This window comes from Dreissena polymorpha, chromosome 15 (assembly GCF_020536995.1).
Source record: "Dreissena polymorpha isolate Duluth1 chromosome 15, UMN_Dpol_1.0, whole genome shotgun sequence".
Lineage (NCBI taxonomy): Eukaryota > Metazoa > Mollusca > Bivalvia > Myida > Dreissenidae > Dreissena > Dreissena polymorpha.
Window position 1 is genome coordinate 39,830,690 of NC_068369.1, and position 14,413 is coordinate 39,845,102.

The following is a 14,413-nucleotide window of genomic DNA, read 5'->3' on the forward strand; positions in this document are numbered from 1 at the left end:
CTATTTTCCCAAAGCCCTGCTCATATATTTTACGGACGAGTCTCTAGGTATACTTAGACAATAACACATGGATAAGCAGGGCCAGACGTCTATATACGGCCTGCTGCCAACAAAACGGGCCTTTGGCCAGTGGGCAATTATGCAGCTAGGGCTAAATATAGAAGTCCAGCACAGCTCTGCCATGTGTTATCATTTATATTACATATCATCCTATTTTGCTCCTTCACTTAACTCTATTTCCAAACCAGCTTTGTGTAATTTATATTCACTGAATTGATAATTGTGAATTGTGACGTACTTTTTTTGACAAAACACATCAGTTTAAGCTAGACTCTCTGGATTTGAAGGACAACAATGCTGATGTGGTGGTTTATTTTACAATAATATATTTTTTAAAGAATCAAATGAATACAAAACGCATTTCAGAATGTGTGCTTGTCATGCATCATTAGAAATTTCAAAACGAATAAAATAAATCGCTCTGACTGGTCATTGGATTTTGTAAATCGTTGGTCAGATAGAAAGTATTCGATACAAACGTTTCCAGCAAAGAGTGTTGTTTAAAATAATTTTTCATGAATAGATGAAAAAAAGGAAGTGCATATTGTTGTTATTTTATTTTTTTAAGCATTGGATTAAAGTTGTCATTGAAGCGTTTATTAAATTTGGTATTTTGATGACTTGTGTTAAATCTCAGAGTGTCATAAATCTAATCTACAGTACGGTTTCAGTTGCAATCAATAGTTTAATTATTCAAATTGTGTGCTACGTTTTATCATCATTATTTTAAATTTGATCCAATTCCTTTCTGATATGAAAAATCGGCCAGGCTAGTAATGATATGTAATAGAATTTTATAATTGACTGGTCATGACATTCAACATTATAATTGAGATCTTTAATTTTCATTACAACAAAGACTAATTATCTTAAATCTGTAACAATTTTAAACTATGGACAACAACAGACTGTTTATGAAGCATGTTGCCACTACATACCTAGAGAGCACATGCAGATTGCGAGCAATGAAGGACTTGTAATCACGGACCCGAGGCTTCTCCAGAAACTTGGCCTGCTCACGTTCCATTGTCTTCATGTTGATCTCTGAAACATCGTGTACAAGCAATGTATACAAATCACAACTCAACAATAAGATGAACAAGCATTCCAATTTTAAAGTTACACAAGTCAACCGTAAGATCTGACATCAAAGATTAGTTCATTTTCTGACATCACATATTGGTTCATGTTCTGACCTCAAATATTGGTTCAGGTTTCGATATCAGATATTGGTTCATGTTCTGACATCACAAATTGGTTCATGTTCTGACATCAAATATTGGTTCATGTTTCGATATCGGATATTGGTTCATGTTCTGACATCACATATTGGTTCATGTTCTGACACCACATATTGGTTCATGTTCTGACATCAAATATTGGTTCAGGTTTTGATATCAGATATTGGTCCATGTTCTGACATCACAAATTGGTTCATGTTTCGATATCAGATATTGGTTCATGTTCTGACATTACATATTGGTTCATGTTCTGACATCACATATTGGTTCATGTTCTGACGTCACATATTGGTTCATGTTCTGACATCACATATTGGTTCATGTTCTGACATCACATATTGGTTCATGTTCTGACACCACATATTGGCTCTTTTTCTCAAATCACATATTGGTTGAATCGTCATGTTCTGACATAAATTTAAGTTCATGATCTGACATCAAGGATTAGCTAATTTTCTGACATCACATAGTAGTTCATGATCTGACATCACATAAAACAGTAGTTCATTTTCTTACATCACATATTAGTTCAATCTGGCTAACTTACCTACAAACAAGTCTTTAATTAGTAGCCAGTCCCAACATAGATTTATTGTACACAACTTACCTACAGCTGGTAGTCTTCAATTAGAATGTTTGCCAGTACCAACATACACTTGTTGTACACAACTTACCGGTACCTACAGACTGGTATTCTTGAATTAGACTAGACGCTAGTCTCAACATACATTTGTTGTACACAACTTACCTACAGACCCGTAGTCTTGAATTAGACTAGAAGCTAGTCTCAACATACACTTGTTGTACACAACTTACCTACAGACTGGTAGTCTTGAATTAGACTTGACGCTAGTCTCAACATACACTTCTTGTACACAACTTACCTACAGACTGGTAGTCTTCAGTTAGACTGGTAGCCAGTCCCAACATTCACTTCTTGTACACAACTTACCTACAGCTGGTAGTCTTCAATTAGACTAGTAGCCAGTCCCAACATACACTTGTTGTACACAACTAACCTACAGCTGGTAGTCTTCAATTAGACTAGTAACCAGTCTCAACATACACTTGTTGTTCACAACTTACCTACAGCTGGTAGTCTTCAATTGGACTAGTAGCCAGTCTCAACATGCACTTGTTGTACACAACTTACCTACAGATTGGTAGTCTTCACTTAGACTATTAGCCAGTCCCAACATTCACTTCTTGTACACAACTTACCTACAGACTGGTAGTCTTCACTTAGACTAGTAGCCAGTCCCAACATACAATTCTTGTACACAACTTACCTACAGACTAGTAGTCTTCAATTAGACTAGTAGCCAGTCTCAAAATACACTTGTTGTACACAACTTACCTGCAGACTGGTAGTCTTCAATTAGACTAGTAGCCAGTCTCAACATACACTTGTTGTACACAACTTACCTACAGACTGGTAGTCTTCAATTAGACTAGTAGCCAGTCCCAACATACACTTCTTGTACACAACTTACCTACAGCTGGTAATCTTCAATTAGACTAGTAGCCAGTCCCAACATACACTTCTTGTGCACTCCTTACCTACAGACTGGTATTCTTGAATTAGACTAGACGCTAGTCTCAACATACACTTGTTGTACACAATTTACCTACAGACGACTAGTAGCCAGTCCCAATATACACATCTTGTGCACTCCTTACCTACAGACTGGTATTCTTGAATTAGACTAGACGCTAGTCTCAACATACACTTATTGTACACAACTTACCTACAGACTGGTAGTCTTCAATTAGACTGGTAGTCAGTCCCAACATACACTTGGTGTACACAACTTACCTACAGACTGGTAGTCTTCAATTAGACTAGTAGCCAGTCCCAACATACACTTGTTGTGCACAAACTGTAGGTTACACACCACCTCCTCCAATTCTAAGTAACAACCACCTTTTGCCTGAATATAGGAAAAAACACAATACAAAATAAAATTAAAGACATTTACATAATGCACTTCAAATACACTCATTGTTTTAGAACGGTTATTGGTGCATTTTAACTCATATGGAGATAATCCACCCTATTTTTCAAAATGAGGGGGGGGGGGTTGCCCCCTACTTTTGGATTTCTAAAATAGACACTGTATGTGCACTTACCGTAATTCCACGAATATAATACGCCATCATGTATAATACGCATCCCCGAGTTTGGTCAAAATTTATCGGTAAAAATTGAAAATCCGAGTAAAATACGCACTTAAAAAATCAGTGTACGAAATCGGCCATTTCTGAAAAAAATTGTCAATATACTTTTGTGTTGTGAAAATAGCAAATCAATTTGGTTATGTCAACTATCTGTTTCACAGTAATACCCTGGTATATTGATAGGGATGTGTTATAGTGCTGTTGTCATGACAGTTGCATAATAAATATCTCTGTCTATTGTTTATATTACCATTGATTGTTACCAATAACACACGGGCCCCTTGCTGACATCCGGGTCAAGCAGTCATAATTGCAAAAGAAAGAAGCAGAGAAGCTGTTTTTTGTTTTCACATTTAATTCAATTTGACAATATTCAGGACGATAATAATTATAATAATAATAAAGAAATAAGAAGACAAAATGGTTACTTCCGTTTTTATAGTTGTCTAGATGAATTACTTTTCCGAAATGTTACAAACTCGATACTTTAATTAAACTTAAAATACAATTAAACCGCTCGTGTTCTTCATGATCTCTTTAATTAAAATACGCTGCTGTCATTAAGGCTAGTTTGGGAGTAAAAAACAAATTAATTAATTATCACCTTTCAATTTAATTTGGCAAGCGGCAGAAAGGTGTAATAGACTTTATTAGCATCATAAAACTAATTATTTAATTACCACTCTTTACTTCAGATATGGTAAATATGCGGTAAAAAGATAAATAGTGGTCAGCTAAGAAATATTTATTTATGGGTATTGTCAGTTGTTTTTTTCATTTGCTAATCTCTTTATACGACTTAGCGTCCAGTCGCTATTTTGTAGGCAGACGACGATATTAACTGTGTATTCAAAGTAAATGTATACAGTGTCTGCGCATGAATGACCCAATATTATCCGATAGCTCCTCCCGTTCTCACGTTTCATTCGACAACGTCATTTCATGTGTAAGCGAGCTCAATGTTGATTGGCCAGCTACCATGCGCACTTCAATCACATTAAGGTCAAGCGATGTCTCATAATCGGGTACAGACCGGGTTTCGTTTGTTCGAATTGCGAACACTTTCATTAAAACAAAGAGACTAATATAGAAAACCAGTCCGATATAAATGGCGGATGTTTTCAATGAAATTTAACTAGATTTTCGCAAATAAGATTATTATTGAGCCAAATTCTCAATATTTTCGCAAATGGCTCAAATGGGGAACTACAGAGCGAGCCCTGTTGCACCCCTTTGATGTAATCATGTAGTTCAAAATGGCTGCCGCGAAGCGAATAACAACGATTAAGTTGAAAATTTGCACAGGAAAAAATTGTTCTGCTCTAAACTCGTATATTATACGCACCACCTACTTGAAGGAAAAATTGGCAGGTAAAATTTTGCGTATTATATTCGTGGATAAACTGTATTTACAAAACCCTTCTAGGTAAGAGTACAATCAAGAAGTGCCTGTTAATGAATAAGTAAAAGCAGGGCTTTATTGGTGTTCCATATAAATTACCCCCCCCCCCCCCCCCCCATTTATTAATACACCACTAAAGTGAAGACAGAAAGTTAACTTTTCATGCTACAAATAAGAAAACTACTGGCTACAACACCAACTCACCAGATGGTAAGTGAGTTCTTTAAAGGCTCGCCTGGACTTTCCTACCCAGGTTCTGTTACGAGTTGGGTCTGCTTGTGTGTAGAAATAGCCTGGAAATTTCAACATTGTTCCTTTTTTCCAGTTAAATAACCTAAACAGTCTAGGTCATGCAATTTTAAAAATAAAATCTCAGCAAATTCATCTTCTTTTTAAATGTCTTTGCTTTCCATTTTTTCTATATATAAATGAAATCTATATGTTTAATAATTGCAATATCAAATTAAATTGGTAATTTACTTTTATTCTACACTAAGAACCATTTGGTCTTTACATCATCACTAAATCATTACAAGAAATAATAGTATTAATTAAATGTAATTCAATCTCATCTGCGCAATATAATACACACAAACTGTATACAGAGGATATGAGTGTAGTATCAAGTGTCTACCTTTCTAATTATGATATTCAGAGAGTTGTGACACTAAAACAAACACATTTTCTTTTCATCATATGCCATTGAGTATTTTTACATTAAAATAGTAGTCATGCTCAGTAAGTAATAAAAAAGTATTTTTTGCCGATGACTTTCTATAGACCTCTATATGAGACATGCTATGAAAATGGGTTTTATGTCATATGTGGCCAGCATTGCTCATAAGCTATCCAATCTGCTACTAAGTCACGCAAGGTTTCGTGTCTCCAAGTAACTCATTTTAATCCACTACCGTTAAAATGCACATAGTTTAGAATAACCTCAGCATTCGCATCAGAGTGATGACGTATTCAAAGCTTACACAGTTGTACGTGTTCAAATGTACATGTAGTTAAAATACTTCGTCAGGAATAAATACTCTTAAGTTCCGTGATGAGTTGACAAATATTCTGTGAAGTCGCAATAACGGAAATATGTTCATGTAAAAGTGTTTTCTTTACTAATTGTTCGGATTAATTCACAACATGGATTAGCTATTTACACTTATCGGGAGCAAGCTGATGTTAATGCTTCTCCCCAAGAAAAATCAAGACTGACTCGAAAATCAACAAAACGTTTGAAGTGTTGCCGAAATGAGGCCGAAAACTGGCAGAAAATTGGCCGCGGCCATAAATCGGCTACCAGCTAAAAAACGGCCACGGACCGGCCCAAAATCGGCCATGGATACAAAATGGCGGATAATCGAACGCTTACATCGTCACATATTTACACAAACATGGATTCCTTAAATAACTGAGGGTAAAGCCTAGATACTACACTTAATACACAAATAACATACAAATGGGGGCTTAATGAATAATGCGAGTTCAATTCGCGGATATTGACATCAACTACTGAGTTATAACAAATGTAAACAGAAGGGAGAGAATTCTCGTTTATGAAATAAATCGTTAAGACTGGAATCGGATTAAAGTGTTACTGTGCATATTTTAAGAGAAACTTGGACCAAGATGACAAGCAGCAATTCCCGTGTGCTTGTAAGTTATTGTCTGTTAGTTTTCTTGGTCCAATACAACAATGGAAAAACATCACATGGTCACTGAGGTAGGGTACTTCAATATATCACTACTCAGCATACAAAAGTTCCTATATTTCCAGAATAAACAAACCATTTACAAGTCAGATTTGCATTTCAACACTTTTGTAGTTTAAAACATAAAATTACATTAAAGAATGTTCTTTTCTAGATTTAAGTTGTAAATGTTTCATTTCCAACCCTAAGATACTGATAAGCAGAAACAGCATAAAACCAGAACAGACTGCAAGTTACTCATAGGCTGTTCTGGTTTTGCAGTGGTTGGGTAAAGCTATTATCACTTTGCTTCTGAGTGGGAAAAGGTTACCAGCACACAGTACCTGCTAAAAGCCTGTGCAGGAATAGTTCAGTTTCCACAGCAACAGCTCCCTTCAAGTACCGGTTCCTGACTGCATTCATTATGTCAGCATGAGCCAATGATAGGGTACCAGACCTGCAGCATTTAAAGGCATGGACATATTTGTTCTCTTTTTTTTTTCTTAGTCAGACTCGTCAACTGAAATGTAAATATTCTTAGTGAATTGCATAATGGCTGACATGTTGTTCACATCCCAAGCATACATCTTATTAAAATGGTAAATGCCTCTGACAATCGTACATACATATGCCAGAAGTTTTCTTTTGATTAATTTATTTTAAATTAAGTTCCATTCTTTATCCCTTCAAAACTTTGTTTCACCCTGATATCTCATATTTATATCAGATCTCCGATTGAGATGAGAACCCTGCATATCCTAGATTTACTCCTGTCACGTTCTGGAAAAAACTTGGCTTAATGCATGTGTGTAAAGTGTTGTCCCAGATTAGCCTGTACAGTCAGCACAGGCTAATAAGGGACAAATACTTTTCGCCTTTATGGAATATTTTGTTTAAAGAAGGTCTATTCTAATAAAAAATCCAATGTAGGCGGAAAGTGTCATCCTTGATTAGCCTGTGTGGACTTCACAGGCTAATCGGGGACGACACTTCAAACACATGCATTAAGCACAATTTACCCAGAATGTGGATCACTCACTCTTCCTGTCCAGAGTTGAGGAATCCCTGCAGAGCCCTCTGCAGAAACGCTAGACGGACGGACGGCAGACGGTTGCCTGGTCCAGGCTCTATATTGACAATGTCCATCACCTTAGGCCTCTCGTTGCCAAGCGACACTTGCAGAGTCAACAGGTCGTGAAGCTCTCCTATGGTAAGGCCTGCAAAAGGAGCAAAGAAACTATGCAGCTCATATTGGTAACATAACTGAGCCGCATTCTGGGATAAACACTCTCGGCTTTAATAGTTCTTTTTTTCATTTATCAAAAAAATGAAGAGCATGTGTGTTCTTAGCAAAAATCCTATCTAGACAGAAAGTGTTGTCTCTGAAAAGCATGAGGGGACTGCACAGGCTAGTATGGAATAGCATGAGGGAACTGCACAGGCTAGTATGGAATAGCATGAGGGGTCTGCACAGGCTAGTATGGAATAGCATGAGGGGACTGCACAGGCTAGTATGGAATAGCATGAGGGGACTGCACAGGCTAGTATGGAATAGCATGAGGGGTCTGCACAGGCTAGTATGGAACCGTCTCTGAATAGCATGAGGGGACTGCACAGGCTAGTATGGAATAGCATGAGGGAACTGCACAGGCTAGTATGGAATAGCATGAGGGGACTGCACAGGCTTGTATGGAATAGCATGAGGGAACTGCACAGGCTAGTATGGAATAGCATGAGGGAACTGCACAGGCTAGTAGTGAATAGCATGAGGGAACTGCACAGGCTAGTATGGAATAGCATGAGGGGTCTGCACAAGCTAGTATGGAATAGCATGAGGGGACTGCACAGGCTAGTATGGAATAGCATGAGGGGACTGCACAGGCTAGTATGGAATAGCATGAGGGAACTGCACAGGCTAGTATGGAATAGCATGAGGGGTCTGCACAAGCTAGTATGGAATAGCATGAGGGGACTGCACAGGCTAGTATGGAATAGCATGAGGGGACTGCACAAGCTAGTATGGAATAGCATGAGGGGACTGCACAGGCTAGTATGGAATAGCATGAGGGGACTGCACAGGCTAGTATGGAATAGCATGAGGGAACTGCACAGGCTAGTATGGAATAGCATGAGGGGACTGCACAGGCTAGTATGGAATAGCATGAGGGGACTGCACAGGCTAGTATGGAACCGTCTCTGAATAGCATGTGGGGACTGCACAGGCTTGTATGGAACCGTCTCTGAATAGCATGTGGGGACTGCACAGGCTAGTATGGAACCGTCTCTGAATAGCATGAGGGGACTGCACAGGCTTGTATGGAACCGTCTCTGAATAGCATGAGGGGACTGCACAGGCTAGTATGGAACCGTCTCTGAATAGCATGAGGGGACTGCACAGGCTAGTATGGAACTGTCCCTGAATAGCATGAGGGGACTGCACAGGCTAGTATGGAACCGTCTCTGAATAGCATGAGGGGACTGCACAGGCTAGTATGGAACCGTCTCTGAATAGCATGAGGGGACTGCACAGGCTAGTATGGAACCGTCTCTGAATAGCATGAGGGGACTGCACAGGCTAGTATGGAACCGTCTCTGAATAGCATGAGGGGACTGCACAGGCTAGTATGGAACCGTCTCTGAATAGCATGAGGGGACTGCACAGGCTAGTATGGAACCATCTCTGAATAGCATGAGGGGACTGCACAGGCTAGTATGGAACCGTCTCTGAATAGCATGAGGGGACTGCACAGGCTAGTATGGAACCGTCTCTGAATAGCATGAGGGGACTGCACAGGCTAGTATGGAATAGCATGAGGGGACTGCACAGGCTAGTATGGAACCACATTTTATGTATATGCATTATAGCCTGTTTTCCCACAGAGAGGCAAAATTATAAAATATTTAAAAATATTTAATAACAAAGATTTTACATTAAAGTCCTTCTTTGTGCCTTGGTGTTAATTGAAGAGTGAAGATGTGGCTCAAATAATTCTTCCAATGAAATATACAGGCAATTACAAAACCACAAAACACGAAACTGTCAGAAAGATTTTAAAAATATTTGCATCAGAAATGAAGATATGAACCCTAATTGAAACAGTCCAGAAATGTTAGATTGGGATTCCAAAATCTGGCACAGACAGCAAATAAACATATGCCATAATAAACCATGCAAGATTTTAATATTAGCCTTATATTTACTTATTTGTCTTAGTCTACAGAGAACAATGTTTGAGCTGAAACACTGCATATTAGCAATATAACAAAAGGTCTATAATTTAAAAACATAATACTATAAACACAAGAAATACAAGAGGGCCATGATGGCCCTGTATCGCTCCACTGTTTTTTCTTTGCGAAAAAAACGTGTAATGCGCATGGGTTGAAATGTACTCAAGCATGTGACTTTCTCTTTCTATCCCTCGTCCCACTGGGCGCATAAAGTTGGAAGGGTGAGCAGTGTTAACTAAACAGACAAAAAAGCCCGGGAATTGTTGCACAGGTCCTTTGCTTATAACGTAGGTACATTTATCTCTCCAAAAGATATTGTCGTTCTTTCTATTTCACATATTTTTAGATGCTGAAGATCAAATCTACGCATTTGATTTGAAACAGATTCACAAGACCCATAGGAATCAAAATGCCTTAACCCTTTACCAAACAACACATTTTGGACTTTCCCAATTTGAAAGAGGTTGCAGACGTCAATTGAGTTAAAATGGAATATGAAGGAAATAATCAGGTAGGGTAGAAATAATTGTGATAAAAGGAGAAATTGCTCATCAACCCACACATCCCTAAGACCAACAGGCCTGAGAATATTATGATAATCTAAAGATTATTTCTTTATATTTATAAATGTATTTAATTAAGTAATACATTTGACTTCTAAGATCAATTCATAACTTGTATTAAGAAAATTATAAAATGGTCAGAAATATATATGGATTGTTGAGCAATTGACAATCATTTCAACAATTCATGATCAGTCACTATTCACAAATGGAACAATGAATCATTAGTTATTAAAAAGCAGCATATACGATAGTTAAGAACATTGCACTTCATTAATTTCAACACCTTCTCTTGGATACAAAGTTTGAGTTTACCGTGCAGTATCATATATTGACTTTCCTTGAAATAATTATGTTCATGGAAGTTGTGTTTTTAAAATCAATAATATATTATTAAACTGGTTTTAACACTACAAAAAAGACATGAAATTAACATGTCATCTAAAAAATTTTCATCCGGATATATGGTCACTTTTGACATATTTAAATAAAACCCGACTTTTTTCAGTTTATAAGAAAAACATTCATAACACATGTTCTTACTTCAATGCCTTTGTAAGCAGTCACCATCTGACCTAAAATGGCACTAAATAACAGGGTTTTATCTCATGTTTACAAGATGTTGATGTTGTTGTTGGTCACAGCCAAACGGCCGCAGTAATCTCCACTGGTAAACGTCATATGTTCAGTTTTGTGACCCCCGGGGCCGGGTCAAATTTGAGCCCAGGGGAATAATTTGAACAAATTTGGTAGAGGACTATTAGATATCACTACATACCAAATTTAGTAGCCCTAGGCTCTATAATTAAGAACAAGAAGATTTTTAAAGTTTTCACAAAATAGGCCTTATTTAAGCATATGTTCATTTTTGTGACCCCTGGGGCAAGGTCAAATTTGTTCCTAGGGGCATAATTTGAACAAACTAAGTAGAGAACTATTAGATGTCACTACCTACCGAATTTGGTAGAAATAGGCCCAATGGTTATGGACAAGATTTTTATAGTTTGCACAAAATGGGCCCAATATAAGCATATGTTCAATTTTGTGACCCCTGGGGAATGGTCAAATTTGATCCCAGGGGCTTAATTTGAACAAACTTGGTAGAGGACTATAAGATGTCATTACATACCAAATTTGGTAGCCCTATGCCATACAGTTATGGACAAGAAGATTTTTAAAGTTTGCACAAAATAGGCCTTATATAAGCAAATTTTCGATTTTTTGACCCCCCAGGGCAGTGTCAATTTGACCCCAGGGGCATAATTTGAACAAACTTGGTAGAGGACTATTAGATGTCACTACATACCAAATTTGGTAGCCCTAGGCCCAATGGTTATGGACGAGAAGATTTTTAAAGTTTTCACAAAATAGGCCTTATATAAGCAAATTTTCAATTTTTTGACCCCCCGGGGCAGGGTCAAATTTGACCCCAGGGGCATAATTTGAACAAACTTGGTAGAGGACTATAAGATGTCACTACATACCAAATTTGGTAGCCCTTGGCCCAATGGTTATGGATAAGAAGATTTTTAAAGTTTACACAAAATAGGCCTTATATAAGCAAATGTTCAATTTTTTGACCTCCCGGGGCAGGGTCAAATTAGACCCCAGGGGCATAATTTGAACAAACTTGATAGAGGACAATAAGATGTCACTACATACAAAATTTGGTAGCCCTAGGCCCAATGGTTATGGACAAGCAGATTTTTAAAGTTTGCACAAAATAGGCCTTATATAAGCAAATTTTCAATTTTTTAACCCCCTGGGGCAGGGTCAAATTTGACCCCAGGGGCATAATTTGAACAAACTTGGTAGAGGACTATAAGATGTCACTACAAAGCAAATTTGGTAGCCCTAGGCCCAATGGTTATGGAAAAGAAGATTTTTAAAGTTTGCACAAAATAGGCCTTATATAAGCAAATTTTCAATGTTTTGACCCGCCAGGGCAGGGTAAAATTTAACCCCAGGGGCATAATTTGAACAAACTTGGTAGAGGACTAAAAGATGTCACTACATAGCAAATTTGGTAGCCCTAGGCCCAATGGTTACGGACAAGAAGATTTTTTAAAGTTTGCACAAAATAGGCCTTATATAAGCAAATTTTCAATTTTTTGACCCCCTGGGGCAGGATCAAAATTGACCCCAGGGGCATAATTTGAACAAACTTGGTAGAGGACTATAAGATGTCAATACATATCAAATTTGGTAGCCCTAGGCCTAATGGTTATGGACAAGAAGATTTATAAAGTTTGCACAAAATAGGCCTTATATAAGCAAATTTTCATTTTTTTGACCCCCCGGGGCAGGGTCAAATTTGACCCCAGGGGCATAATTTGAACAAATTTGAAAGAGGTTCACCACAGGAACATTCCTGAGAAATTTCATCAGATTTGGACGAGTAGTTTAGGACAAGAAGATGTTTAAAGAAAAAGTTAACGCACGCACGTACGGACGCACACACGACGGACACAGGACCATGACATAAGCCCCGCTGGCCTTTGGCCAGTGGAGCTAATAAAATGAAACAAGAGCTGTCTCCATAGAATGGCATATGCCCCGAAAAAGGCTTTGATAGAAGTTATGAGCATTTTTTTGAAACCTAAACGCAGATTTCGAAACATAAACGCGGACCCTAAGTTCAAGGTCAAGGGGTCAAAATTAGAGTGCTATGGAAAGGCCTTGTCCATATACACATGTATACCAAATATGAAGGTTACATCTGAAGCGCCATAGAAGTTATGAGCATTTTTCGAAACCTAAAAGCAAAGTGTGACGGACAGACAGACGGACGGACGGACAGACAGATGGACAGTGCGATCACTATATGCCCTCCTTCAGGGGCATAATAACATATCCCTTCAATTGTAAAATATTTGCACCAGGAAAAACATTAATTATTACTTTTGCACTCGAATCTCGAACCCTAAAACTCAACAGCATATTTGTTATGCTACTGTTTATTATCCATAAATAAAACAATATTTTACAACTTTTCTTTAGTCATCAGTGTTATTTCACTTGTCGGAATATAACATACGAGTCGCTTTAAGCAAAAATGGGTCTAATGCCATAGCTAGTCAGCACAATTGCGTAGTCTGGTCTGGAGCTACGCTGTCCCCTATGCTAGTAGGACAACGAATACTTGCCTTACATTAAAGCAGACAGAGTAGCTCCTGACCCAACTGTGCAACAAGTTCCTTTAAATGATGCTTTCTTACCATCTCTAGCAATAACTAGCAATGACAAAGAGGTGGCCACAAGCTCCCTGCCAATATCGGTCTCTATCCGTGACATCACTTCCTGTAGCAACAACGGAACCGTCTGTGGCAATGACTTCAGCTTGGCTGTCATCTACAACACAAAGTAAGGGTTATACTGCCAGTACAGTGAATTATTTTTATCAGGAAAGGGAAAAAATGATTATTTTCTTGAGCGCTTGCATTAATGAAAATGTGCATATTTTCTCAATTCACTGAGAAAATAATTCACTACATTACCTCAAAACCAAACACATTTGGTTTCATTCAAAGCTTATAATTATGCTTTTGATATTTGATGTTTTTTAAGACATTTTATGCAAGTACTATTTGTGTATTTTGGTTAAGAAACCAAAATGTAAACGCCATGTTGGATTACAAATAATGCACCATATGTTTCAAATAATAATTATTATTTGTAGAGCATTGCTATTTGCCCTACCAATTAGTAAATAGACAAAAAGACCATTGATCTGTATGACAGAGGTCAGTGTTTACTACAGAGAAACAGAGATGTCACACTATGGAAATACAGACAAGATGGAGACATTGAAATATGCTCCTTAAAATGTAAACCTGTCGAAGATGTAAAATGGAAGAGTGTTTTGAACAGAATAAATGATACCTTATCAAAGAGTCCATAGACTCTGAGTTCCTCACAGGCCAGACTCAGGTACAGTGGGGCATTGGCTTCCTATAAATGATACCTTATCAAAGAGTCCATAGACTCTGAGTTCCTCACAGGCCAGACTCAGGTACAGTGGGGTTTTGGCTTCCTATAAATGATACC

The 14,413-nt window shown here is 37.8% G+C and overlaps 1 protein-coding gene across 1 annotated transcript in view; it reads right to left on the reverse strand.

The window, feature by feature from the left end:
- LOC127859704 (telomerase protein component 1-like) overlaps nucleotides 1-14,413 on the reverse strand; it is a 118,531-nt gene that overhangs the window by 29,135 nt on the left and 74,983 nt on the right. Inside the window, exons 28-33 of the mRNA XM_052397212.1 lie at nucleotides 13,585-13,717; nucleotides 7,612-7,789; nucleotides 6,917-7,029; nucleotides 5,086-5,174; nucleotides 3,118-3,232; nucleotides 999-1,104 (exon numbers count right to left, since the gene is read on the reverse strand). Of these exons, the coding sequence (XP_052253172.1) occupies nucleotides 999-1,104; nucleotides 3,118-3,232; nucleotides 5,086-5,174; nucleotides 6,917-7,029; nucleotides 7,612-7,789; nucleotides 13,585-13,717 (734 nt within the window). The remainder of the gene's footprint in view (nucleotides 1-998; nucleotides 1,105-3,117; nucleotides 3,233-5,085; nucleotides 5,175-6,916; nucleotides 7,030-7,611; nucleotides 7,790-13,584; nucleotides 13,718-14,413) is intronic.